The 27558-nt window shown below is 41.7% G+C and overlaps 2 protein-coding genes across 4 annotated transcripts; both read right to left on the bottom strand.

Moving 5' to 3' along the window:
* Positions 1-263: 263 nt before the first annotated feature.
* LOC108666388 (ATP-dependent RNA helicase DHX8) lies at positions 264-7789 on the bottom strand. Of its 3 annotated transcripts, XM_047882206.1 has the most exons (11): positions 7763-7789; positions 6936-7100; positions 6130-6340; positions 5028-5741; positions 4164-4391; positions 3619-3772; positions 2667-2834; positions 2220-2384; positions 1473-1676; positions 1050-1229; positions 264-685 (listed from the first exon to the last, which is right to left on the bottom strand). In XM_047882206.1, the coding sequence occupies exons 2-11, from the start codon at positions 6963-6965 to the stop codon at positions 463-465; spliced, it is 2277 nt and encodes a 758-aa protein (XP_047738162.1). In that variant the 5' UTR covers positions 6966-7100; positions 7763-7789; the 3' UTR covers positions 264-462. The 3 variants fall into 3 exon arrangements, with proteins under 3 accessions (XP_047738162.1, XP_018008743.1, XP_018008744.1); XM_018153254.2 differs by lacking the exons at positions 6936-7100; positions 7763-7789 and adding an exon at positions 6696-6700; XM_018153255.2 differs by lacking the exons at positions 6936-7100; positions 7763-7789 and adding an exon at positions 6606-6620.
* Positions 7790-8350: 561 nt separating this feature from the next.
* Positions 8351-16948, bottom strand: LOC108666383 (ATP-dependent RNA helicase DHX8). The gene is made up of 7 exons (XM_018153248.2): positions 16842-16948; positions 14990-15310; positions 12931-13019; positions 11409-12317; positions 10365-10499; positions 8575-8749; positions 8351-8361 (listed from the first exon to the last, which is right to left on the bottom strand). The coding sequence occupies exons 2-7, from the start codon at positions 15096-15098 to the stop codon at positions 8351-8353; spliced, it is 1428 nt and encodes a 475-aa protein (XP_018008737.1). The 5' UTR covers positions 15099-15310; positions 16842-16948.
* Between the last annotated feature and the right edge of the window lie 10610 nt (positions 16949-27558).

Genomic DNA, 27558 nt, shown 5'->3' with positions numbered 1-27558 from the left:
TGCTGTAGAAAAAGTGTGCACTACACGTCTTTGCGCTACCTAAATGTAAGTCAGCCCATAAATGGACCGATAAATTTATACCAGCGCAGGACACTGAATAGCAGGTCACCGAAAGTAATGTTTGCAGAAGATACGGAAAATGGCTGGGGTAATGTTGATGATTCATGGACAAGCTTACAAGAATTTTTACTTTACAGCGACCTTGAAATGAGTAGTACTAGATTACAAAGAAAATTATTTCACTAAGTCAAGAATTATTTACAATACATACAAATGAAATTTAAGATCGACGAAATATAAATAAATTAGTGCATTTATACAACAGCAAGCACGAAAACCGAGTGCTGAATTTGATACATACATAGCAAATTCTAATGAACCTTCATGAACATCTTCGATCCACGCACGTTCTCGCAATTTTTCAGATCCATCACATATATTCCAAGGCTTGCGAGGTTACAATTAATTTCTACGGCGACGGACACGCGATATTCTCCAAGAGTTCGGTTCCTCATATTTGTTGTAGAGCGGCTCCAGGCGCTGGTTTTTCTTGTGCTTGGACAGTTTGGTTGGGTCGCCGAGCTTGAAGAAGGACGGAGCGAACTCGACGAGCCACTTGGGGTCTATGGTGGTGACCTCCCTCATGTACTCCTTGGTGGTCTGCACCAGCTCGTGGTAGATCACCCTGTGCCATTAGTTGTACATGCAGTGAATATTCAATACAGGAAGTCAATTAATTTGCAAAGTAATCAACACTCGAGCATTAGATTAGGCTTGATGGTATTCCCATGCTCTGGATATCAATCAATCATTTTTATTAAGCAAGTCTCGTCCCATAAAACTTTAGGGGCGAAAATTAAAGAAAAAACTTTACCCACGACAAGCCGCAAAAAGTATCAATCATTCCTACAAATTCATTCAATACACAAGGCTACAATAAAAAAAATATAGGTACCTGCTTACTACCCAGGTTTTAATTTCAAGAGTGCAAAAAATTCCTACTCACTACTCAGGTAGTTGACAAGAAAGCGAAAAGATTTCTCACTCACCACTCAGGTTGTCGGTTGAAGAGCGAAGACGACGGATGAATGTACACAACTTGGGAGTCCACAAGAGTTCTGTATCCTTCTTGGGGATCTTTTTTGGCAGCATTTCTGAAGAACCCTGAACATATCGCTTTCTGGGCTCTGGCTACATTTTTATTGCAAGAAACCATGTCCAGTTTGTGCCTGGAAAAAAATGTACGTCTTGAAGGTTTTGATACATGACATGCGGGTAGTAAATTCAAGCAAATGGTTTTCTGGACAACATCTGGACTTTGATTTTTATCACGCAGCTGGACAAATTTATTTTTGAAACATTAATATACAAGGCAACTAAAGGCATTAAAAAACATTCACTCTCTCTTGACTAACACGTTTAAATTTACATTTCAGTATCGTAATAAAAGCACAAGAGTAGGCAACACTCACCGGTCCATGATGCCAACAAGCTGCTTTCTAACATCTTGCGCCCTTTTCAAGGTGCGCATTTGGACGAAGTTCTCATAGCACCAGGCAGACGAAAATTTGTTGTTCTTCCACGAGTTGTAGACGGCCAGTAGCGTCAGGTGATCGCCCTCAGCTTGGTTGAATTTGGCTTTCTTTTGGTCAGCTATTGCCTGCTTTTCCTTAGGTCTGAAACCAACAAACGTAGAAAAGCGGAGGTGTATGGAAATTGTGCAACAAATAAATTTCTATTCTGAAAGGGCATTTGAGCATTCTTACAGTAATAATGAATGATGATGAGTAAATTTGAAGCAAATGTCATCCATTTGTGCACAAAGATACAAGAACCAACCTTAACAGAGACTACGTCACAATCACGCCATAAACTATATCATTACGAAATTGTACAAGAATTGCGTTCCAGTCAAAAAAATAAGGTTTTCATCATTTCATGTTCAACAAGCTTCGCCGCAAGCGAGGTAGGCGCCCAAAATAAACGAAAAGAGCGATATTGAAATATAAGAAGACCAATTCATACCTAAGGATAAAATACACAATTCAATCTTATTCACTCATCATACAGAACGAGTCCTGTATGAACGGCATAGAGAAAATGGCAGGACGAAATGTATGCGAGAACAATGCTACTCTGATAACAACGTATTGCTTTAAAGCCTCAAATTATGCGGACAATGAATGCCACTCACAACTTTATTTGACCAAGAAGCTCACCTGTAAAAGACGTTTTGTATGGACAGCATGGAGACAATTGTGAGGATCTCTTCAGAGCATTGCAGGTTCACCGACATAATCAACATTTTCGAGAGGTTGGGTTCTAGCGGGAACTCCGCCATTCTTCTGCCTAAGCGCGTCAGTAGACCTTCATCGTCCAAGGCACTGGAAACACAAATCAATTGTTGTACTAAAGACATGGTACAGAATATCTACACAAGTATGATTGCAATTAATATTATTTAGAAATCGGCAGTTCGCAAACAATTCATGTTTGGGACAAACTATGGGAACTGAAAAGTAAATGGTTTATCGTAACAAACAAATAGTGAAAACGAGCAAGTAGGAGAAAGAAAATAGGCCAACAAAAACTAGAAATAAGAAAAATTTTATGCCAGACAATTTCAATCGTCCCAAGTAAATATCCGACAAGGTAGTAAATTTCACCTCAGAGAATGAAGAGTTTCGAGAGCCATTACCATGGCTTCGGTGGGAGGAGGATCCATGAAGTCAAAACCCAGGAGGTCGTTGATGCCCATGGCCTTGAGCTGCAGCACCGTAGACACCAAGTTCGTCCTCTGCACCTCCGGCACGTTCGTTGGCAGCATCTCGTCCCTGCATACGATAAGTGCAATTGAGTCCTATTTCTTGCTTTAGTTTTCAACAGGAAAGTATAACGAAAGAGGCCGTTCTTTTAGGAGAATTAGAGGCAGTAGAAGATGTGAAGAGCAGCACTAAAAATTGAGCTTTTGAATTTCGTTGAGGCAGAAGTAGTTATAATAGAAGTAGAGAGTATTTAGCGGTGTAAGAATTTCATAACTTATGCAAAATTTTATGACAGTCAATCCCTACCAGCTTCCATCAACAGCACACTTTGGAATTTTATATATCTGAAAGTGAAACAGTCGTAAGAATTAAACGCTACAATTAAACTAAACTACAACTTTATCATTGGGTGACGTTTCAGCGTCCGTGTAGTGTAGACGATCTACAAGCACAATATGATAATAACTGTCAGGCGCGTTCAGTGTACAGTCTGTAGGTAAATATTACCTGTAGGCGCGTTCAGTGTACCGTCTGTAGGTAAAGATCACCTGTAGGCGCGTTCAGTGTACAGTCTGTAGGTAAATATCACCTGTAGGCGCGTGGTCACCTGTAGGCGCGTTCAGTGTACAGTCTATAGGTAAAGATCACATGTAGGCGCGTTCAGTGTACAGTCTGTAGGTAAAGATCACCTGTAGGCGCGTTCAGTGTACAGTCTATAGGTAAAGATCACATGTAGGCGCGTTCAGTGTACAGTCTGTAGGTAAAGATCACCTGTAGGCACGCTCAGTGTACAGTCTGTAGGTAAAGATCACCTGTAGGCGCGTTCAGTATACAGTCTGTAGGTAAATATTACCTGTAGGCGCGTTCAGTGTACAGTCTGTAGGTCTTGCCAGGCCCTGTTCTGCCTGCTCTACCAGCGCGCTGCTTGGCGCCTGCTTGCGACACGGGTGTCACCATCAGAGAGTCCATGCCAGTCTTCGGGTTGTACACTTTTTGTTTCACGAACCCTGAAATTGAGAGAAAAATTCAATGTATACTCACAAAGTTCTCGTCCTCTGTCCTAAAGTCATTCTTTAGCATATAAATTATATTCCAGGGAAAACAAAATCAAATTTATTTAGAAGCTAACAATTAATTTATTTTGAAGGCGTTTATGAACGATTTTTTTCACGCTTGTACTAAATATGAGAAGTTTAATGTCAGACATGAATCAAAAAGTATTCGCAGAATAGAAAAGAAGGTGAAAATAAACAGTATTGCATTGAGACAGAATGCAATCTGAGAACTTCTTCACGGAACCTATGGAAACATAATTGACAGAAAGCAAAACAATAACCAAGAAAATCTTCCTGAAAGCTCTACTTAGGAAATACTTCAGAAAGAGAGCAAATCGCTCACCAGGATCAACGACATAGTAAATGCCGTCAATAGTGAGGGAGGTCTCGGCGATGTTGGTAGCAATGACGACCTTCCTGGAGCCTGGAGGAGCTGCCTCGAATATCCTCGTCTGCATCTCTGACGGCAGCGCCGAATATACGGGCAAGATAAGCAGCTCTGGTACATCGCTGCCCAGCGCCTTCATGCGCTCGTACAAAATCTCGCACGCTGTGTCGATCTCTTCTTGACCTGCACACATCAAAAATATAAATGAGATGAAGGCCTTCAACTTGGAACATTGCAGTGTCACCCGTCAGACTAGTACGAAATGAAACATTTAACAAAATCTCGCACGCTGTGTCGATCTCCTCTTGACCTGCACACATCAAAAATATAAATGAGATGGAGGCCTACAATTTGAAACATTGCAGTGTCACCGGTCAGACTAGTATGAAATAAATGAGATTAAGGCCTACAACTTGAAACATTGCAGGGTTACCGGTCAGCCTAGTATGAAATGAAAAAAATGGGATGTAGGCCTTCAACTTGGAACATTGCAGTGTCACCTGTCAGCCTATTATGAAATGAAAATGGGATGAAGGCCTTCACCTTGACACATTGAAGTGTCACCGGTCTGCCTAGTATGCAATGAAAAATTTTCTATTTTTCAGAGCACACCAATTCTATTCGGGAAATATTTGCTGAAATATATTTTTTGAATACTGGAAATCAAGAATTCTGATGGTGGATGTATACTATGCAAGAGGTCCTTTAGCGCTCTTCATGTGATCTCCAATCACCTCAGCCAACTCGCACATGAATAGTAAACATCTCTGGCGGTGCCAACACACGAGTTCAACATAAGTCTTACTACCCATTACTTACCTGTCAGGAAAACTAGAATATCTCCAGGAGGCTCAGACAAGTGTATCTGCATGACGGTGATGAGCGACGCATCCAGGTAGTCTGTTTCTGGTTCTCGGGTGTAAAGAATTTCCACGGGGTACGTACGCCCGGGGATTGTGAAGATTGGAGATTGGTTGAAATATTCAGAAAACTTAACGGCGTCAAGTGTGGCAGAAGTGACAATGAGCTTCAATTCAGGACGCTTCTTAACGGCCTGCTTGAGGAGTCCAAAAAGAACATCGGTGTTGATGGTTCGCTCGTGAGCTTCGTCGAGCATAATGCAAGCATATGCTGTCATGTCGGGGTCTATAAGGCATTCCCTGAGCAACATACCCTCCGTCATGTACTTGATGATAGTTTCAGGACTCGTGCAGTCCTCAAAACGCATTGTGTAGCCAACTTCTTGTCCCAAGCGACACCCGAACTCTTCAGACACGCGTTTAGCAACGGACATGGCAGCCACTCGACGAGGTTGCGTGCACCCAATTTTGCCCTTGGCTGTGAAGCCAGCCTCCGCCAGGTACTGCGTCATCTGAGTGGTCTTGCCTGAGCCCGTCTCGCCAACCACAATCAGGATTTGGTTGTTGTAGATGGCTTGGATGAGCTCGTCTTTGAGCTTGTAAATAGGCAGACTTTGACGTTGCTCCAGAATGGACATGTTTGTCTTACGTCCATACGAGCCACGCGTACCACCTGCGCAATTAGTGGTGTTAGGTCCAAGTGACAGGTATCGACAATATATTCTCAAATAAAAAATTTAAAAGTAATAGTATAATTAAGTACGGTACAGATTGTCTTTTGAAAATAACAATCATGAAAAAATTTTAGAAACTGAGATTTAAAATCTTCGAACTGTATGACTGATACTACACTACCCATGCGCTGAGTTTGTTGTGCCCAAGCATAGCGGCCTGCTATGTGACAAGTTCATAAATAACAAAGGGTTAAGTATTCATGCGTCGAATGAGTTCCAATTTTTCCTAAATGCACTTAAAACGCACGAGGTGAACCGACTAGAAGTGCGCCGTGCACATTGCCTGGGTCACGGTAATATGATGGTAATGGGGAAAAACCGCCTCACCTGTGATGTGTCTTTTCCACTCGGGCATCTCGGCCTGCTGCTGGCTGGCGCGCCCGGCCATGGCAGCGGCGTCGGTCGCCCCGGTCTGCTCAGGCAGCGGGTCGTTCCAGTTCTGCCCGAAGGTCGCGGGCTGCGCCTCGACTTCTGCGTCGCGTATCGCCATCTTGACTTCACGGCGCTCCTTGGACAGCGCGCTCTGCATCATCGCCGCCTAACACCAGCGATTAGGACAATTACTGAATGTTCACTAGAGATATGAGTGATATTGTAGGCGATTTAGAGAGAAACATTCCTTGGAATTCAAGTGATCTCAAAGGAAATTTAATGATAAACTTGAAAGGATGGTGAAAAAAATTGATTGATCGTATTATGAGACCGAAACGCAATTACAACACTGCAATCGATGAAGTGTTGCATTACTATACTGACACTGCAACCAGCGATCCATCAGGATCCCTAATGATCCTCCACCGTACCTGAGCCAGAGATCCATCAGGACCCTCCATGATCTTCCACCGTACCTGAGCCAGAGAGCCATCAGGACCCTCCATGATCTTCCACCGTACCTGAGCCAGAGATCCATCAGGACCCTCCATGATCTTCCACCGTACCTGAGCCAGAGAGCCATCAGGACCCTCCATGATCTTCCACCGTACCTGAGCCAGAGATCCATCAGGACCCTCCATGATCTTCCACCGTACCTGAGCCAGAGATCCATCAGGACCCTCCACCGTACCTGAGCCAGAGATCCATCAGGACCCTCCACCGTACCTGAGCCAGAGATCCATCAGGACCCTCCACCGTACCTGAGCCAGAGATCCATCAGGGTTCTTCATGATCCTGACGGGGGAGAGCTCGTCCCTGACTCTGCCGTAGCCGCGTAGGAAGGCAGGTTCCTCCTCCACCAGCTCCACTTCCACTTCCTCCTCTCCATCGTCCTCGTTGCCCAGCACGCCCGTCTGCACCAAAAGCAACACGTCATCGAAATCCTCGTTATTTTCTATCTAATATTGCACCATTTTACTCCCCTTTTAATTTTGTAGCTTTTAAAGTTTTTATTCAGTGAAAAATCAGATGAAAACAGAAGAATGTGAAAACAGATGAATTTATTGTCACTAAAACAATCCATGGATTCGACAACAACTAATGTTTCAATTTGTTTCGTAACTATCAAACTATGGAAGATAACTCAATATACTATCACACACACACACGTTTTATAGAGCTGAAATATCCAAACATTATATTTTGAAGTCGCAATCCCTGTGCTGTCATATATAACGCCAATCATCTTATTTACAGGAAATGACAGTTGATTTCGAGCCATTATTTTCCCATTTCTAAATCAATAAACTTAAAATTTGATCGAATAAATTCTTCCTCTAGCAATTTAGTTGTGCACATAATGACCAAAATATCACCAAATATTTAAACTAATTTGAGCTCATAACTGATGTGAAACCTCTCTTTTTTGTACGGTACCTCTTTTTGACAGGTGTCTTAAGTTGGAATTTGATTTTATTAGTAACAATGTAACATTATTCTCAAGCGGCTTAAAAAATAGCTTGATACACTTGAACACCTTGTGAATCATGAAAACAATAACTAAACAAGTCTGCGTGAAGGTACGCACCTCTTCATCAAAGTCGGGCAGTTCGCTCTTGTTCTATCGGGTTGATTACAAATAATATGTTTGATATAATAATATGGTTGATTAGAAATAATATGTTTGATATAATAATATGGTTGATTAGAAATAAGACAGTCATAATCAACAAGTCTGCATGAAGGTATGCACCTCTTCATCAAAGTCTGGCAGTTCGCTTTTGTTCCATTGGGTTGATTAGAAATAATATATTTGATCAGGCAATAAGANTATGGAGTTATGGCGGCAATAGGGAGATATGGTGACAGGAATGTTCGGGGGAATCAAGACGAAAATTGCAGGAATAATGCAAAGGAAAAAATCAGGTAAAATCATGACTGGAATGAGGAGTAATCACGACAAGACTTGCACGAATAATGATGTAAATAATATGGTGTTATAATGTGGTATCGAGTCAAAAGGCATCCGTTAATGTTCTTAGAGAGACTGTATGCAGCTGATTATAATCAAATGTGGCTAGTAAAGTTATGGCAAGTGAATATTGTTTATCTCTATGATCGTGACCACTTCTAGCACAGGGTGGCTTATATAACTAGTAGAGCCCAAGCAACCGACTTAGGTGAGATCTATGATCGTGACCACTCTTTCTATATGTATCATATATTACTGGTAAAGCCCTCTCAACTGATCCTTGGTAAGGACTATGATCGTGACCACTCTTTCAATATGTATCATATATAACTGGTAAAGCCCTCGTAACTGACCCTTGGTGAGCTCTATGATCGTGACCACTCTTTCTATAGGTAGCATATATTACAAGTAAAGCCCTCGCAACTGACCTTTGGTGAGCTCGATGAGGCTAACAGGACGGTCAGGGTTCCTCATGGCGACCTCGTCGTCGGCCAACAAGCCACTCCCCACGGCAGGGTTCATGTCACGNTGGACAGTGACGTCTTCTGGCCAGTGAACGACAGCACCTTCACCTGCACCATCATCAACTGTGAGAATTGTGTCCTATGGAGATGAGCATAACTACTGCAATAACTAATGCAATTCAGTAAAGACTTCATTGTGTAAATTGCTCCGTCTTGACATGAGAATGACTACTAATCAAGTGAGTAAAGATTTCATTGCTGGATGTTTATGATGAATAAATACTACATTGCTAAGTCCGTGAACCTGTAAAAGGAGTGTGAGAAAATTATTCTATCTGCTGCAATGCCCTAACTGTAAAGCAAATAAGAAAAATAATGATACTGCAGCAATAGTAAAGGCCCATTATGAGCATAGCAAGGCTGAAGTAGACTAATAAATTTTCTGCCTTGTGTATTAGATGCGAGGGCTTTTAAAAGAAGTTCAATATCTTGTAGTATATTTCTCTCAAATTTCGTGACTTGATGAGTGCAAAACGAGGCACAGCCCAAGAAACAAGTAGCCGTTCATCCCAAACTTTCTCTGTATGTGTGAGCAATTTTAAAAACCAAGAAAACAATTCCTTGATTTTTGCGATTGAAGATACAAAATATATAAGAAAATTGTTTTTGCACATATTTGAGTTGGTCACTCATCCCTGCAAGGCTTCCTTTGGTTGCTCAAATGTTAGGGCCATCCGTTTAAACGTTGTGCCTTTGCATTACATAAAATCTTGAAGCAGTTACAGAGGTTATGCGCTCTCCAACTACTCGCTGGAAGCGACTCACTGCCCGTACAAATATGGCAGCTCCACCTCCTTGCTGGCACCAGGAACAAAACGCTCTAGCGGTACAGAAACATTTCCTCATTGTAAGCCAAATAAACTGACTTATTCATGTACTCTTTAGAGAACAAATTTATCAAGAGAATACCAGGTTTAATTTTGTACAAGAAATACCGGGACGATATCCTGGTCGTAAGCGAAGCAAACAAACTTGAAATCTACTCATTGCTCGACTTGAATTCACTCCATGTTTCTGTTAAATTCACTATGGAGTTGAGCGACCCTAAGCTTAATTTTTGGATCTCACATTGCCGGAAGAGGAGCTCTCCTTGGAGCGCAAGGCCCGGCATATTCATGTGGATAGGAGGTGACCGAGTTAGATAATTTCCTTTTAGGTTTTATTAAGATATATTTTTTATTGTATATTTTTAAAATTTTAGAGCTCTTTTCTTTACATAGTTGGATTTAATAATAATTATTAATTATTATTATTTTAATTCTTAATAATCCTTTAGGAGCAGCAGGATTATTAAGCTCTTAAAGGATTATTAAGAATTTTTACAAAATAATTATTCATTATTATTAAATACAACTACAGAAAAGAGCTATAAAATTAAAATATATATACAAAATATATCTTGATAAAACCTAAAAGGAAATTATCTAACTTGGTCACCTCCTATTCATATGAATATGCCGGGCCTTGCGCTCCAAGGAGAGCTCCTCTTCCGGCAATGTGAGATCTAAAAATTAAGCTTAGGGTCGCTCAACTCCATAGTGAATTTAACAGAAACATGGAGTGAATTCAAGTCCTCGAGCAATGAGTGGATTTCACGTTTGTTTGCTTCGCTTACGACCAGGATATCGTCCCGGTATTTCTTGTACAAAATTAAACCTGGTATTCTCTTGATAAATTTGTTCTCTAAAGAGTACATCTGAGACGCTCGTGACTCTGCCCTCCTGACGAAGATGTGAGATGTGCACCAGGCCTTCTAACCTCCTACGCAGACCGTCCAGCTGCACGAAGCACCCGAAGTTCAGGATGTTCGTCACCTTGCCCTCGTAAACCTGCATCAACAGTAAGTTTTAAAATGCTTTTCGGTTTTTAAATTTAACGTAAGACTGTCACACACCAGCCACAACAGATCATTATTGAAAAAGGTTAATTTAGAAATGAAAACTAAGTAGACAATCGTGACAAACTATGTGAATTTTCCAAAATAACACTGAAAGCCCTAGACAAAAAAGAGCAAATCCGTTCAATGAATGAAAATGTAAAATAAATTCCAGAGAAAAAATTTGAATCACGTTGAAACTTCGTATTGCACAAAGTTTTTCTTAAACTGGAAGAAGAAAGAACATATATTAAATTTCTCAATGGAATTTCAAGTTAATATTTTCAGGACGACTGGAGACCAAAATTTGAAGAGATGTGAAATTTACAATTCATATTTATCCATTTACTTGGAAACTTTTATACATGAAGTCAAACATAGAACTATTAGCAGGTTAGCCTGAGGTTGCCCAGGTTTGGTAATCCCTGTAATTTTAAAATCCTGCTATACCGATTTCCGTAGTTAATAATGAAGTTTATGTCTGTTAATTAAAAAGAAGCCCATTCAAACTCACATTCTCCATGTAGCATAAAATTTTCATTTGACTATCGTTTCAAATGATGAAAAATTATTTTTTGCCTAAAATTAATGTATGTAAATTTCAAAATTTCATTTTAATCTTTTATACAATCCTCACCACCCAGTTCTGCAATGCCTCAATATCAATTCTCTTGAAATAAATTGTCAGGTCTCGGTAATATCCCGACACGATAATGTACCGTAGCGTGGATACGCGCTAGAACAACCCCAACAAATTTCCGTTGCCGGGCTTTAAACTCACGAAGAATCTTTGCTAAATATTTACAAGATTATTAGATGAACAAACACTAATTTGGCTGGACACAAGGTGTGTATAACGTACCTTGCCGACGATAGGGTTTTCATCTGGAAGTTTGCCAGCCAACGAGCCGTCGGCAGCGCCATGCTCTTCTTCATGTTTACCATCAGGGGTCCTATTGCGAGTGTCGCCGTTACGTTCTGGGCGGTCACGACTCCTGCTGCGTCTTCCACGAGTGTTTTCTCGTCTCTCACGACTGTTGTCGCGTCTTTCACGAGTGTTGTTTCGTTTATCCACGCTTCTGCTCCGTCTGCCTCGGTTCCTACTCCTACTTCGCCGTTTACGATCTCTACTGTGGCTGCGTCTATCACGACTGTGGCTTCGACTTCTCCTACCTCTGTCTCTGGATTTGCTCCTCCTGTCTCTACTTCTGCTGCGTTTTCTGTCTCTGCTTCGGCTCCTCTTGTGAGTATGGCGACTCTTTCTATCCCTGCTAGAACTGCGCTTGTCTCTGTGCTTGCGTTTCCTGTCTGTCGATCGATCGTGGCTACGACTTCTTTTTATTCTCTTATCACGTTCTGGACTTCTTGATCGCTTGCATTTGGCTCTTTTTCTTTCTGGACTCTCATCTACATCTTCTTTCTCTGATTCATGAGTCTGTTTTGACGGAGCCTGAGCTTCAAGAAAAGCCATGATGTCATCGCCAAAGTCATCAACGTTGTTTTTCTTAGACTTACTCTTCTTTGTTTTAAGCGTAGTTTCTGTTAAAGGCTCCTGCTTAGGTTGCATTTCAACATTTTCCTGTTTCATTTCATCATCAAACATGGTGCGCACGCTAGGATCGTTGGGCAGAGCAAGGAAGGGCAGCATCTGACGCTTCCTCTCCTCCTTTGAAGCCTCTGCACACACAGCCCCTCCTGCAGCGTCCATGACAGCCACCACGGACGGCTTCATGAGTACAATCAAGCGCCATAAACTCTCCATGAAAGAATCCTGGAATTAAATGAGATCTCCTTAATGATTCATGAAACAAAAGCCATGTTTAAGTTCCATTAAAAATCTAACAATATTAAGTATACTGCACATTCAACCAAATTCTTAGGCAGGACTTTCAAATTGAAACTCTATTGTTAATGCAATTTAAAATTACCGTACACAATATCAGATTATGACCACTGCATTAGTTTTTATTCTACAATAAAATAAATTATAAGAGCCAAGGTAAGGATATTTCTTATTTGAGATCCTTTTTATTACTTTAAACACCGTGACACATACAGTGCAAAGTTCTTGTGTTAAACAAATATTGACTGTAAATCAAGTATTTATGCTCATTTAAATATACTGGTACCTTCCAATGCAAGATATAAATTGAACGCAAGATATTACTTGGATAATAAAAATCAATCAACTGGAGTTGATGATAGTTTGCTGCCATACACAAATAACTTGCCTATGCTGCTCTAGTCATTCACTATAAGTCAATCACTATAATGTTGTTTCATCCTGTTCACTTATTCCTGCCAAGAATTCCATAGAGCAACATTTTGTATCCTCGTCTTCTGCATATTATATAGAAGATATAAGCAATCAATTTCATACTCACAGCAAATTGGTCGCCTCCATTTTCCGCCAGCTCTTTCTTAAACTTTTCAAGTTTCTTGCTCCTGGCAGCAAGATCAATGATGAATTCAGCTGAAACAAATATGATAATTATTAGTATTTATTTTCAGTTATATTGTTTGAACATAGTAATGTGCATTTAAATGGGATTTAGATCATAGTAGAAGTCAAACAAACATCTGAGCAGCACTCTAAATAAGTGATGGGGTAAAATCCAATGATTTAAGTGAAATGATAAAGGTTATTTAAACAATATTTTAAAAATTACAGGTAATATCAATAAGAATGTGCAACAGTAAAATAAACAATTAAAAAACGTTAATTCATAATTAACAGTGATGCATTTCCATTTTCCTTGATAGTTTCAATAAAATTTACATTGTTGCATAGTCCAGGGATATTGAAATGAAGTGCTAAATAAGTTTCAACATTCATAATTCTCAAGTTAGTGTGGAGGATATTCTGCTGGGAGCATGGCACTGAACCACAGAAGCTCAAAATTTTTTGAAACGACACCATAGTGCAAAACAGGACACCATAGTGGCAAAACAGGCCACCATAGTGGCAAAACAGGCCACCATAGTGGCAAAACAGGACACCATAGTGGCAAAACAGGTACGGCTTGTAATTTCACACCATTTTAATTGGGTTAAGTGAATTTACTATAAAAAAGATCGTGAAAAACATACCTGAAACAGAAAGGAATGTTTTAGTGACAACCATCATATGTTTTGGAGAAATAAATCATAGTTTGGGTCAATTACTTTTCATTCTATGATGCCTGGTGCACAATTCTATATATGACATTCTATGCACAATTTTGTGATGACCGATGATGCACTAATTTTTTTATAAGTGAAATTTTTTTTGCTGAGCGAGGTAAATGTAATCATTATTCTTTGTTTTTAATCAATTTTTTCTTAACTGGAGCCTTTGCTAACTGAGGTTCTACTGTAAATGCATTTTTGGGGGTGTCCCGAATAGCCCCGAGGGTTGTCCCGAGTAGCCCCACTGTGCAGAAATGGCCACCATTTTTTTTGGGATTGAGGTATGCAAATTTCGCAAATAAAGTTTTCATGCTGACACTTGTCTGCCACTTTTTTCCAAGCAAAATTTTTTAATATGGCAAATATTTTTTTACTGTAAACCTTAGCAGGAGTAACTTTTCAAAATATTGTTTTTCACCATTTTTTTCAGGAATTTTTCAAAGCTAGAAAATGTAGTATTTTTGAACTTTCTTTATACTACATAGATAGAAAAAATGTTGATGTTTACGCCACTATATTTAGTTTTGCAATATTCCAATTAGTTTTGCTACTAAAACAGTTTTACGCCATGTTGGAGGACTATCCCGAGTTACCCCCCCTTTCCTGAGTAGCCCCGGCTGAAGGTAGCCCGTCCAGAGTAGCCCCGGTTGACGGTAGCCTGCCCCGAGTAGCCCCGGTTGACGGTAGAGAACTTTCAATCCAGATTTTTGCCCAAAAATTGCCCATTAGAAAATTTAGCCCAATATTCCAGATTGGCTCTTGCATATACCTACTTATATAGAAAGAAATCTCTTGTTTGCCTCCTAGAGGCTAACAATATTGCAGGCAAAAATTATCAAATTTTACATTTTCTATGAAAAAATTTAAAAAAGGCAAAAAGTGGAGAACTGAGCAGAAGACCCCATGAATCAGACAAAAATGCCTATGAATCAGACCAATTTCAGCCATTGCTATAACTTTTTGTTTAATTTCTCCACTGAAAAATAAGAGAAACTAGGTACCTAGTATTTCAATCTGCAATTTCAAAAATCACATGTGAAACGATCATGTTTACCCACAATTCAAAGAAATTTTGCTCAATATTTTGAATTGGGTAAGAGCCATAAAAACAGGCAAAATTTACTGCAAGCACAGGCATTTTTGTCTCAATCACGGTCACATTCTGCATAATATTCTAGAATGGAACTTAGATGTCATTGATGGTAGATATGTCACATCATTTCAATTTACAAAAAACTTAACCATAAATAATTATTATTCTAAGTTTTAACTCACCAACATCTTTGTCATTTATTCCTAAATGATTTTCAAGTTCTACACAGATTTTTGACACCAAAGAAAGGTGTTCTAACTTTTCAATTTCATTCATCACTTCAGCCATCATGAAGGTGAACTAGGTTTCACTCACAGCATGGAAAATATACAAATAATGAAAATATTTGGTCAAAACTTCCCAGTATACCTAATGAATAAAAGGGTTAAATAAATGTTAAAGTGAGGTTGAATGCAATTCTGTGACTGTGATGCTTTGCTTCTGTTCTTCTTCTTGTTTGTTATTTATTGGAACTTTGAAGATGTCTCCATGTAGAACCACATCTGCACATGAAAAATGTCATCAGCATTAAGCATCATGAACATTGCATCAATTGAACAACAAGAGCTTCTAAAATTGCACAGTTATAGGTCAATATCATGTATGGGGAAATATTTTGCTGTAAGCAGATCAAGGAAGATTATATTTCAAAATCAAATGACATTTATTAGCGTAAGAAATGCTTGAGGTTAGCCCATACTAAACAAAAGGACAGAATTAATAGAGCTAGGGTAAACGCGGTATATTCCGACACATTAAGGATGTAGCAAAAAATGAATGGCTATAAAATAATCACCGTATGCGCAACTCGATTTCTGTTTGCTTTACGTTACTCTCAAAACACCGCACTATGCGCCAGCAACAATGAAATGTCACAAAATGTTGCCATATTTATTTAAAAGCCTTTAGAATGCAAACCTACCAAATCCATATATTCCGACGCTGTGTGTGACTAAATTAGGCATTTTGTGAGACTAATTCCAGCCACACTTCAAACTCTACTAATTCGTAATTCCAACCCTCTTGTGTTCGAATTCTGATTGCTGTGTGAGCTGTATTGGAATATGACAGAGATTGGAATTAGAACCCTATTGAATATTGAACACTACTTAATTAGGCTTTTAAGTAAGAGCTATTAAGCTTTTAATTGAGAAAATTTTAATTTTTGCACACAGCTCAGAACGAGCTGTGTTTGTCTAATTCCTAGCTGTGTCGGAAACGGAATTAGTTTTTATGTGTCTAAAACCGTCTCTTAACTTAATCATCTATTAATTTATTTGCCACTTGAAATCAGTAAATACAAGTATACTTAAAGAGTTCCTAATATATTCACAGACTTATTTAAAAGTCTCAAACCATAATATTCTTTCTACACAAAGAGTTTATCACTATTTTGTAGAGAAAGGTCAACTATCAACTTTGACACGTTTTTTGATGTTTTCACTGGGTGACACACACTGTCTTTCTTTGGATCTAAACATTTTCCTGCCAGATGGCCCAGACCTAGTGTTTTGGCAATAGTATGGCACCGATTGGCGCGCAATAGTATGACAACACTATTTCAACCATCAATGAATGCGTGGAACTAAGACATAGCTTATATAAAGGAAAAAAGTTGAGAAGTAGCTAGAGGATACCCTGCCTTGCATGATGTTGCATCACACACAAAAAAGCATAATTTAGGCAAGGGTCCAGTCTGGGTGGCTCAAGCAGTCAAGCTGAGGCCTCTTACAGCAAAATATGACTACTACAGTACATACAAACAATATTTGATGAAGATATGCAAACAAGATGGATCTCTTATGGGCTGTGCAGGGCTCAGAAGTCAGAAGGAGGAAAGTGAATTTCAAATTATCTGAGACTGGTACTGAATGTAATCCGACTCAGCCTCGTCATCAGTTGATCCAGATAACGAATTACTATTTGCTTTTTTCCTACGTTTTCCCTGTCTAAGTTAATTGGACCTACAAAACAAACTAAGAGATATTATATCGAAATTTCTATTTCAAGAGAGCCTTCAGATAGGTTACTCACCGATTTTTAAAGTGTCACAGCTCTTACCAACGTCCGTCGTCGACCGCAGCTCGAACCGGAAAATCGGAGAGAATGCTCATTCTAGCGTGGCGAACAATTAATCCGAACTGACCGACTGACTACTGATACGTTGCTGTTCATCCCGGAAAATTTCACATTCGTTTCCTTTTCCACATTTTTCAAAACTATTGAATGGAAAATTATTGTGTAAAAGAATTTGAATGATCAACTTTTTTTATTTTTTGCTGATATTTGAATAATATATGTTATTACTCTACCAAATTTATTAGCTGATTGAGCTATTCTATTCTAGGTCTTGAATCTAGTCGCCAGAATCTATTCTATTTTAGGTCATGAATCTGTCGTGCGCCCGAATCTAGAGTTTGGAAACGTGTGGTCACCACGATTTGAAAAGGACAAAAGTTTAATGAAGAATGTACAAAGACGTGCAACAAAGATAATTCCAGGCTTGAAGGGCAAGTCCCATGAAGAAAGATTAATGATTATGAAGCTTCCAAACCTCAGTTATCGAAGTCTGCGTAGGGACCTCATTGAAGTATATAAGTATACTCATGATTTATACAAGGTCCCCGAAAGATTACTAGAATTTGAAACAAGAACCAACACCAGGGGCCACGGCTATAAACTAAAAAACCTGCGCAGCAACTTATCCACACGACAACATTCTTCTCGCTTCGAATCACCGACACGTGGAACAGCCCGATTACGATTACGTCCAGATAACGTCGTTGGCACTCCGAGTATGAACGCGTTCAAGAACAGACTAGATAAAGCTATGGTCCTATGGAAAAGTATACGTTCAGACCCGAAATGTCTAGCACCATATCGAACCCGGTGGAAGTCTAGTAGCTGTTTCGAACTATCGTCTGTTTGGAAAAAATAAGTTCGAAGGACCTGTTTTCAGATATCCTTTGAACAAGTCACGAAAAGTACAATAATCGGTAACAGGCAACATCAGTCCTATCCTTCCGCGCCAACATCACTATGATATGATAAGAAATAATATTTACTTGAGACGAGGTGACAAGCCATAATAATGAAACAAAGATTGGCACAAGCTGAAATGAAACGTTGGACGTTGCACTAACGCTTTATGTTCGACGCAGTTTTCGAACATGAAGAGACTGAATCAATGTATGAACGCGTTCAAGAACAGACTAGATAAAGCTATGGAAAATTATATGTTCAGATTTGAAATGCCTAGCACCATGTCTATATCAAACCCGGTGGAAGTTTAGATAGCTATTTCAAACTATCGTCAGTCTTGAAAAGTTCCGGTCAAATGACACGATTTTAGAACTTCTGTGAGCAAGTCACGAGAAGTACAAGAATCGGCGACAAGCCACTACAGCGATAACATTGTTACGGGAGAGCGGGTAACTATTAATAAATATAACAGAGCTACCTAAACGCTTAAGGTCCCCGGGCAGGAGACGCTACTGGTAACGAGGGATGACGCATGCAATAAAACCTACTAAGGCACAAGAAGAAAATTCAACCCGAAGTTTTATTCACTCTAGACATGAAACTTAGACACAAATATAAATACTAACTACCTACATCGGCTACTCAACTAAAAAAAGACATTTATTCAAACAGTCGACCCGCGACAATTCTAAAACTTATTGACCTTTACACAAAACTGAACACGAGACGCGGCGACTTCCCGAGAGCCGCGTATCTCTTTCAGGGGAAGCCCTAATACATTAACGGGCGACCCCAAGCGTTAACTCGTCATTAGGCGCTCCAATAGGGTACGACGGTAGGGGCCCAACGCGGATCGGCTATGCAGAGTACACGGGAAACCAAGGGGCAGACTGGTCAAGTCGGCTCCCACGTCGGGTAAACACTGGAGGCAGTCGGCTTCTTCTAACGGTGCACGTCCACGGTACACCCTTGAACAAACGCCTGAGAGGAACACGGTCGGATCTCAGAAGCCGACGCCACACCAGAAAAGGCCCTCCCACCTGGGAAGCAGAATATCCTATTAAATCTCCCAGGCAACAATAGGAAAAAACCCCACTTCACAGTCCAATAAACTTCATATAAATTCTGAACCGGCAATATTAACAGCGTCTATGTAAGACTCCTACACACAAGCCGAGCCCAATCGGCAATCACAACAGGACACTAACACCTCCTCACCTCATCCACGGAAGCCAACGAACCAAATGGCCAGCCTAAAACCGCTCAGCCCGCTCGTGACCTCGCGGCAGATTCGTTTAGAGAACACCTGCGTGTCAAACCTCTACAACATCACTATGTTATGTTAAGTTAATGGGCCGTGAACACTAATGAAGCAATCAAAGTAATGCTTTGCGGATTGGCGAAGTTTAGTGTGCTTCAGCTGTTGGGTTTAAATTTGGGGCGAGATGACGCTGTCAGGATACTAGTCAAAGCTGCGATACGGCCACTTACCTCGCGTCCCATATTCATTTATGTAATGTTGGTGGAAGAGAGAAAGAGGAGAGATACTAGAGCAGAGGGTAGAAACCATGTACAGTTTCAGGAATGGCTCATTTTACCGTTTTAATGGGCATGGCGTGAGCTAAAACTATAGAAAAACTCTCCGCTGTGCAATTGGCAACGAAAGTTTTTGCAATACGGATTTTATTAAAATATTCATTCAATCATTATTTACTACCTAAATTCAAATTCTTCAGTTCACTTTAAACTGATTTTTTGAACTTCCATTTCGAAATGAATACAGGATTGAAACCTGCGACCTATGAGATCTTTTTGTGTGTAGTGACTCGAATTTATAGCTCGCACTAGTATTTCTCTTGAATGTCACAATTAATTTTATTAAACCTTCAAACTCATGATTATCAACCTCTGTAACAATATCTTACTTAATTATCTTGATCTCGATTGTTTTTTTTTTCGGATAGACTCCGGCACTCATACCAACACGCAGTGTCGTTATACTCCTTTTCCAAAATTACTGCACATACTGTGCTTTGATCCTGTAACTTCTATCTAGTGTATCCTGTGAACCCATATCTTTAATACTTACGCTTAGATACATGTCTTGTTATTATCCTTCCCTGGCCAATGAAGTTATTCCGATAATTATAAACGAACCAAAACCCCTCAGGTTTTTCTACTATTGATTTGAAGATCTTCGATTGAGGAACTTATCAATAAATATCAGTTTGCCAACGGTAAAACTGTCTACATCTGACACAACTAACATGTTGACACTAGTAACAGGCTGAGGTTGACAACATTACACCGAAATCTTTCGTACAGTTTTATTCCGTAATTTATATTAGGTATGTACCATGATGGTTTTTAAATAATAATTAATACTATTAATTAAAATATCTATAAATAAATAAATATCTTTATCTATAAATGTAGCGGTAGCGCTGTAGCGGCAAAACCTCGTATCGCTACTTAAATATATAGCGGGCGCTACCGCTACATTGCCTTAAATGTAGCGCCGCTACCGCTACTGAAAATGTAGCAGCCGCTAGTAGCGGCCGCTACATGTAGCGCGCTACTGCCCCCTCTGGCTAATGGGAATGAAGACGCTAAGTTCTTCACTACAATTCAATTATTTTAATGCAATAAATATTTCAGTGTAACTGTCATAATTGTATCATTTGCATGATCTGTATTTTTTTGTATTGTTATTCCATTGTGTTCATGTCATGTCGATTCTAACGGCCATCACTGATACAGGTGTTGATCAGCGGATTCTTACTTCAGCCCGACTTTCTTCAATAAATAGCTGAAACTTGAGATTCTTCACTCCACCTCCACCCTACTCGATATACAATTGCATCAATCAATTAAGGAAGAGGGACGGCAAAAATCTTATTCATTTCCAACCACTAGGAAAATAGCCTCCTCCAAATGTGAATTTAAAAATCGTGTAGACCTTTTGCGAGCAAGCATAGAAATATTACGAAATTCAATTTTCCGAGACCAGTCATAAAAAGTGTTTAATTGTAAAATGTATTTACTCTAATTAGACATTGCATTTCAATGTTTGATGTTGCAGGAGCGAATTGCGCTGTGCGAATAATTCTCAATTAATTTTTAGTTCTCGCAAAGAATACGTATGTAATAATTTGTCCTGCCGAGGAAAGATTATGTTCAGCTAGACATCTAAAGTACAAAGTCTCGTTTATCACTATAATTTAATTTTCTACTTAAATCGTAGGGATTTTATTTCAATTAATTTTATAATATCTGTTCATCCTTTTGTATAAATTCCAGAAACCCGTTTCACCATAGAACTGGGAATTCCAATCAATAAAATGTACCATCTTCCTCGTAAAGAAGATAGTCCTGCATATGAACGACGATCTAAAATCGATCAAAGAAACTATATTATTGCTTGAGCTTAGAAAAAACAGTGAATACCAGTATAGTACACAATGTGTGCCAATTTGCGATCAAAGTTCATTTCATTGTCAGTAAGTGAATATGTCAGAATTTTTTGTCTGGTTTACCTATGATGAACTGAATGAAATAAATAAAGCTGTCTTAGCGTTGTCATTGGAATTTCAACCAGCTATCAGCTGCTGGGGTATACATGTTTGCGTTATTTTTCCTGCTCAAATATACACTTCCAACGTGGGAGAAGAATTTAATCATATATTACGATAATATATACGCGAATTTTTTTGATAGTATATATCTTTCCATTCCGTCAAGGCCTGACATTGCCTATATTTTATGAGACAGGCCCGATTGGAAGGCCTATACATTGCTCGATGAGCACGGTGCCTACCCGGAACAGCTCCACCACAAGCTTCATTAAAACAGAGAGAAGTCCGCAGATTTAAATGTTCTTTGCGCTGCGACTTCCTCTCCTTTAATTAACCTGGAAACAATATCAATCATTACTTCTAGCACCGTGCTGAACAGTAACCAGAAAACTGACACAACCTCGAATAATGCGCCTGCCACGGACCATGTATATTCGGGGACTATGCCCCCGATCTCACCCGCGTCTACGTCGTGGGGGTACCCTGGCCTGCGCGTCGGCCGGATGCCCAGCATACTCGTGGGTCAGGCCAAACGGCAGAAGCCCCCCGCCCGCATCGCCATGGATGGAGGCCCCTTCATTTTTTCGACCAAGGGTTGGAGAACATTGGTATGCTGCCTAGTCCGGGTCTCTAGGATATAAAGGCGGTCTAGGCAGTTGACGGCGTGTTAAATTCAGTAAGGTCCAAGGAAAGCTTGATATTTTCGTTGAATGTTTACTTCATAAAACCACCGTAAATCCTGCTTGGCCAGGGAAAATATCTCAAACTAATGCTTGGATTTCACAGAGTCGCATTGCAGACAGTTGCTAAGAGTACACTTCTACAACATGAACAAAATTAGTCACGATAAAATAACTCACAAATGTTGCTTCGTCTACGCGTCACACCGTTGTTTATCCCAGGAACAGGGATCGACGCTTCTCTAACCGCCAAAATTTCTAAACAACCCGGAACGAGCCTGTCCGTGTACGCGGATACTAAAAAATATTAAAACTGAAACTAATAGTTAAGCTAATGCTGGGATTTATTCCAGCACACATTGTCTCCATCCCGGGCGACTGTCTGATAGTGGGCGATTTTAACGCCCATCATCCCCCCTGGTTCTCTCAAACGGAAGACCAGAGAGCCGCAGCGCGAGGAACCGTAGCCAACGACCTCGTCGCCGGTTCCTCCCTCGCCTACCGCAATGAGGACACCCATACTCGCCTCCCATCCAATGGCCCTCCCTCCTCACCGGACCTCGCCATCATCAGCGGTCATCTACTCAACACCTCCTGGACTCCTAAAGTCGCTCTCAACTCGGACCACCTGCCCATCCTGATTCACCTCCTTTCCTCCGCCGACTCCCCGACGCCCCAGACCGCCCACTCCTACGTCAAATTTAAGAAAGCTGACTGGCCGCCTACACGGCAGCCATAGAAGCGGCACCCGAGATGGTCCCTCCCCCCACCTCGTGTGGCGGTGAGTCGACCTTGAGAGAGGTCCTGACGGCTGCTGCCAGACAGCATATCCCTGCCGGATTCCGGAAGGATTTCTCCCCCTCTGCCAAACCCCTCACCCGTTTGCTCATCGAGCAACGGGATGAAATCAGGGCGCGTAACCCAACTGACCCCCGGCTCCTAGAACTCAACCTGGAAATTAGTATTTCCATGCAGGCTCATGCTAGGAACACATGGCGAACACATCTTGCGTCGTGCAGTAGGCGATCAAACCAGTCTAAGCACTGGAATCTCCTTCGCTCCCTAGCCTGAAAGCGAAACCGCCCTCCCCCCAATAAGCCAATACAATTCTGTCTGAATTCCCTTTTCTCCCAGCGCAAGATCTCCTCCGCCTTCTCCAAGCTTTTCACTTCGATTGCTCCTAACTCCCAAAGCCCCTCCACCCGCCGCCTCACACGTCGAATCCGGGCTGAACATCCCCTCGATAGGGACTTCTTCCCTTTCACACTCGACATGGTGAAGCTCGCCATCGCAGCCGCCAACAACTCTTCCGCTCGAGGTCCAGATGGCCTCACGGTTCTTCACCTCATGCACCTCGGCCCACGTGGTCTCCAGTTCCTCACTCGAATTTTTAACATCTCCGTCTCCACAGCTCCTATCCCATCCATTTGGAAAAATTGAATAATTATTCCAATCCTTAAACTGGGCAAATACGGAAACCAGGACTCCTCATACCGCCCTATCTCCCTCCTCTGCCCTGCAGTTAAGATCCTAGAGCGTCTTGTGTCCCATACATCTTGGGATACTTCACCACCGTCCCCTCGTAACATGGGTTCAAACCGAGACACTCCACAGTCACCGCCCTCCTCCCGCTCGCGCACCAGATCACGACGGGTTTTAACTCTCGGCGCCCTCCAGCCCGTACAGTCGCCGCTGTAGTCGACCTCTCGAAGGCTTTCGACAGTGTCGACCACCCTCTCCTAAGCATGATCGCGGCCACGGACCTACATCATAACCTGGTCCGATGGCTGAGCTGCTAACTCCGAGGCAGGCAGGCATCTTGCCTCTACCTCAGAACACAATCGCCTTTCAGAGCTATCCACTCGGGCGTTCCCCAAGGCTCGGTCATCTCGCCGGCCCTCTTTGACCACTTCATCTCCGATATCCCAGTGCCGATCCCCAACATTGCATCATACGCGGACGAGGTCCTTACCATCTTCGTGTCGTCCCCGAGGCTCGACGCTGCGGAGGTTGAACTCGCCGTGCTCCTTCGGAGCGTCTCAGATTGGTCGGCTGACAAGAAACTGGCCGTGGCTCCTGGGAAGTCCTCGGTTACGCTCTTCACCCCAGATGCGCACCAATCCCGATACCACCCATCTGCCACAATCTGCAACGGCATCTTCCCTCTGGATAAACCCCCAAAATCCTAGGCGTAACCTGGGATACGCACTTCACATTATCCCCTCGTGCAAGAGCCATAGCCACGAAAGCTACAAGTTCTTTTCGCATCTTAAAAAGCCCTTGCTGGTACCAACTGGGGCTTTTCCAAGGAGGACATTATTGCCACATACCGGACCATCACGCGCCCAATCCTCAACTACGCGACCCCCATCTGGCACCCTGTTGCCTCACGCACAGCAATTGACAGCCTGCAAACAATACAAAACACTGCACTGCGATTCGCCACAGGCTGCCTCAAAATGGCCCCGATCGCCCATCTTCTCCAGGAGACCGGTGTCCTCCCATTATCCACTCACCTGGACCTGGTTTATTCCCAGTTCTTCGCCAACGCCCTCCAGCCCACCCATACCTCATTCCGTATTGTCTGCTCCCCTCGGGGATCGCCCCTTGAAAGCCTCCAGCTAGTCGAGGTATGGCCACCTAGTCATACTGTAAGGGGACGTAGGTTATGGTAAATATTAGATTACGTATGTTATTTTAAATATTAGATTATGGATGTTATTGTAAATATTAGATTAGTGATTTTTCTTTTAGGTTTTTAGTCACCACTGACGTGACCTCGCGTAGGAATCCACTATATCTTGTCATTCGTTTGTGCGATTCCACCACAGAGAAAGGCTCCGATTTTAGAACTTGCTTCGATCACTAGTGAAAAATAGTTAGTCGGCCTAATGAAAGCGCACGGTTTTGTTTTGTTTATTTATTGTTTTTGTATTCATTGATAAGTGGTTTAAATTATTGTTTGTTCATTTATTCAGTTTTATTCATCCTTCTTAATGGCAATAATTATCAAGACACGATCATAAGTAAATGTCTGGTGGCCACTGACGGCTTTATTTATATATTATTTATTCATTGAATGGGCCCCGACAATACCATTCTTGGCTAATGGTATCCTGCATGCCGGTGCCTACGATGAGGCCAAGCGGTCTCTCCGCAGGGAGATCGCCTCCCACGTTGCGGCAGCGGGCGCTATAAACGCCGTCCTCGCAGCCCCACCACCGCCGATTGCATCAGTGGAGGCCCCACTCCCTTGCCCCTACCGCTCGGCGCTATCCCAGCTCCGCTCGGGATACTGCAGCTCCCTGGCGTCCTACTCCGCTAGGATCGGACGCCCCCCTAGCTCCGCCTGTCCGAAGTGCGGGAATCCCCTTCACTCCGTCCAGCACCTCTTCGCCTGCCCCGCCATCCTCACGCCCCTCAGCGCCTCCTCACTGTGGAACAACCCCGTGGAGGTAGCGGCATTCATGGCAACCCTCCTGCCGTCGCCCATCTCCCCCCTCTTCCGGTGCCTTCCCCCCGGCCACCATCCGAGCCTCCACCTCGGCGAGCGTGACGGACGCAATAAACAACAAGTATATTCTATCCCTAATGTCTGTGACTTCTCCAACAGACATATCTGAATATGAGATCAACTCGAAATTTGCAACATCAAGACAAGTAAGATAGGAAGACCATTTCTGTTGCTTTTCAAAAATAAGCCCCCGAGGCCATAAGTCTGTTTAACTTTGATTGTTTTTATTAATCCTCTCATAAAAATAGAGTTCATTGAAAAAAATTTGATAAAAAGATACATATGTCACCTAGGCAAATGCCGTAATTTGAAGATTAATTTTTAAAGAAATATTCATTAAAGTTATTGGCCCGTATGTTAAATAGGGTACTAGCACTACGAAGTAGCACTATGCTCTACGAAGTGTCCTGTTGGTATGCTAAATATACGTCACGGAGAGAAGCTTGAACCGTTGTCGAAAGAGGACGTTCCTGCAAACCTCTCTGTTTCCCTATAATTGTGATTTGTGAAAGTGACTAACGATACCTCAATGATCAATTCATCTGAGCTGAGGGTCAAGATCTCATTGATCCTGGTGCTTCACCAAACGCATCAGAGTTGACAATGACCGATTCGCAACTCAGACATTTCTGTGAAACTGAGATTATTATCGGAAAAGAAGCAACTCCTAAAAAAAAAAAAAAAAGATCTAAAGGTGCCGGTGCGTCGGCATAAGGGGGGCAGTTCGCCTATGTCTGATTCAGAATGGGACACCGGCTCTTCTGCCACCGCATAGCTAATCAACGCTTCTGAAAACCTCTTGTACCTACACAACCGAAGCATTCACAGGCCAACCCACATAGCCAATCATTGCCAATTGCTGATAGAGATGGTTCCCTGCGTGATGCGTCTATGTTACTGCCAGCGCCAAACACCTCGATGTACATTTCCAAAACTTCTAACACGCCATTGCCAACATAATGTTCACCCAGTTGGTCAGTTAATGTTGGCAACATTAACCAACCAACTGGGTGACCTGCCGTTGCCAGTTGCCACTTGCCAGACGCCCAGACCTGGAAGATGTTTGTAGTGGATAATAAAGAGGAGGGCCCTGGAGGCCAGTTCTGGTGATAGGCTTGGTGATCCTGCAATTGGAAACTTAGAAGGTTTTACCTGACTCAATACAAGTGTGGAAAATGTCTCCCTTTAGGCTTTAGGGCTGTAACTTGAGCTTTCTCACCATTTCTGAAACTGCAAGATTCCTGCCACTGCCAGATGAATTACGTCCTATCTAATTGTTAACAAAAGTGCATAATTGGGCTGTGAGTTTCCAAATGTATTAAAAATTTGTCATGCTGGAGCTGCAAAATTTCAGCAACAAGTAGAAAAATTTGTCATGCTGGAGCTGCAAAATTTCAGCAACAAGTAGAAAAATTCCTAGTCAGCTCCCACTTGACTCAGAGGAATCTGAAGGTGAGAGCCTGTTGTCTCCTGCCCAAAGAACTGCAGGCACAGTGGCAGTGTGGCACTAAAACTACCAGTCTACCACCAATCCTGACTCAGAGGTATCTGAGGGTGAGAGACTGAGAGCCTGCTGAGTGCTGACTCCTGCTCAAAGAAATGCTGGCACTAAAACTACCACTAACTTTTGAGACTCTCAGTGTCAAACCCATGCATGAGACAGAGCCTGCTGCTCCTAACACCTAACTTGTATGGAAAATTCATTATCATTGAGCCAGTTGCAGATACAGCAGATTGCAATGGGACACCCACACTCAGGATGATGTATGTTTTTGGTGAATTTTCCTGCGCATTTTCACTTTTTTTAAGCTATTGCTGTGTCACGGCGCATTTTTTTACCAACGTAGTACGGCGCACCGCGCAGGTCGTTAAAATGACAAAATAAATTCCCGCGCACCTGGCACATCTTCCTGACCATGGTGGGACACCAATCGTGACCAATGTGAGGTCGAGATGGCTGATGAAGATCCTCAAAAGATGCCAATGTACCTATGGTCAAG

This window comes from Hyalella azteca, unplaced genomic scaffold, assembly GCF_000764305.2.
Source record: "Hyalella azteca isolate HAZT.00-mixed unplaced genomic scaffold, Hazt_2.0.2 contig9899, whole genome shotgun sequence".
Taxonomy (NCBI): domain Eukaryota; kingdom Metazoa; phylum Arthropoda; class Malacostraca; order Amphipoda; family Hyalellidae; genus Hyalella; species Hyalella azteca.
Note: the sequence above shows the minus strand (reverse complement) of the source record. Positions and strands in the feature narration are given on the sequence as shown.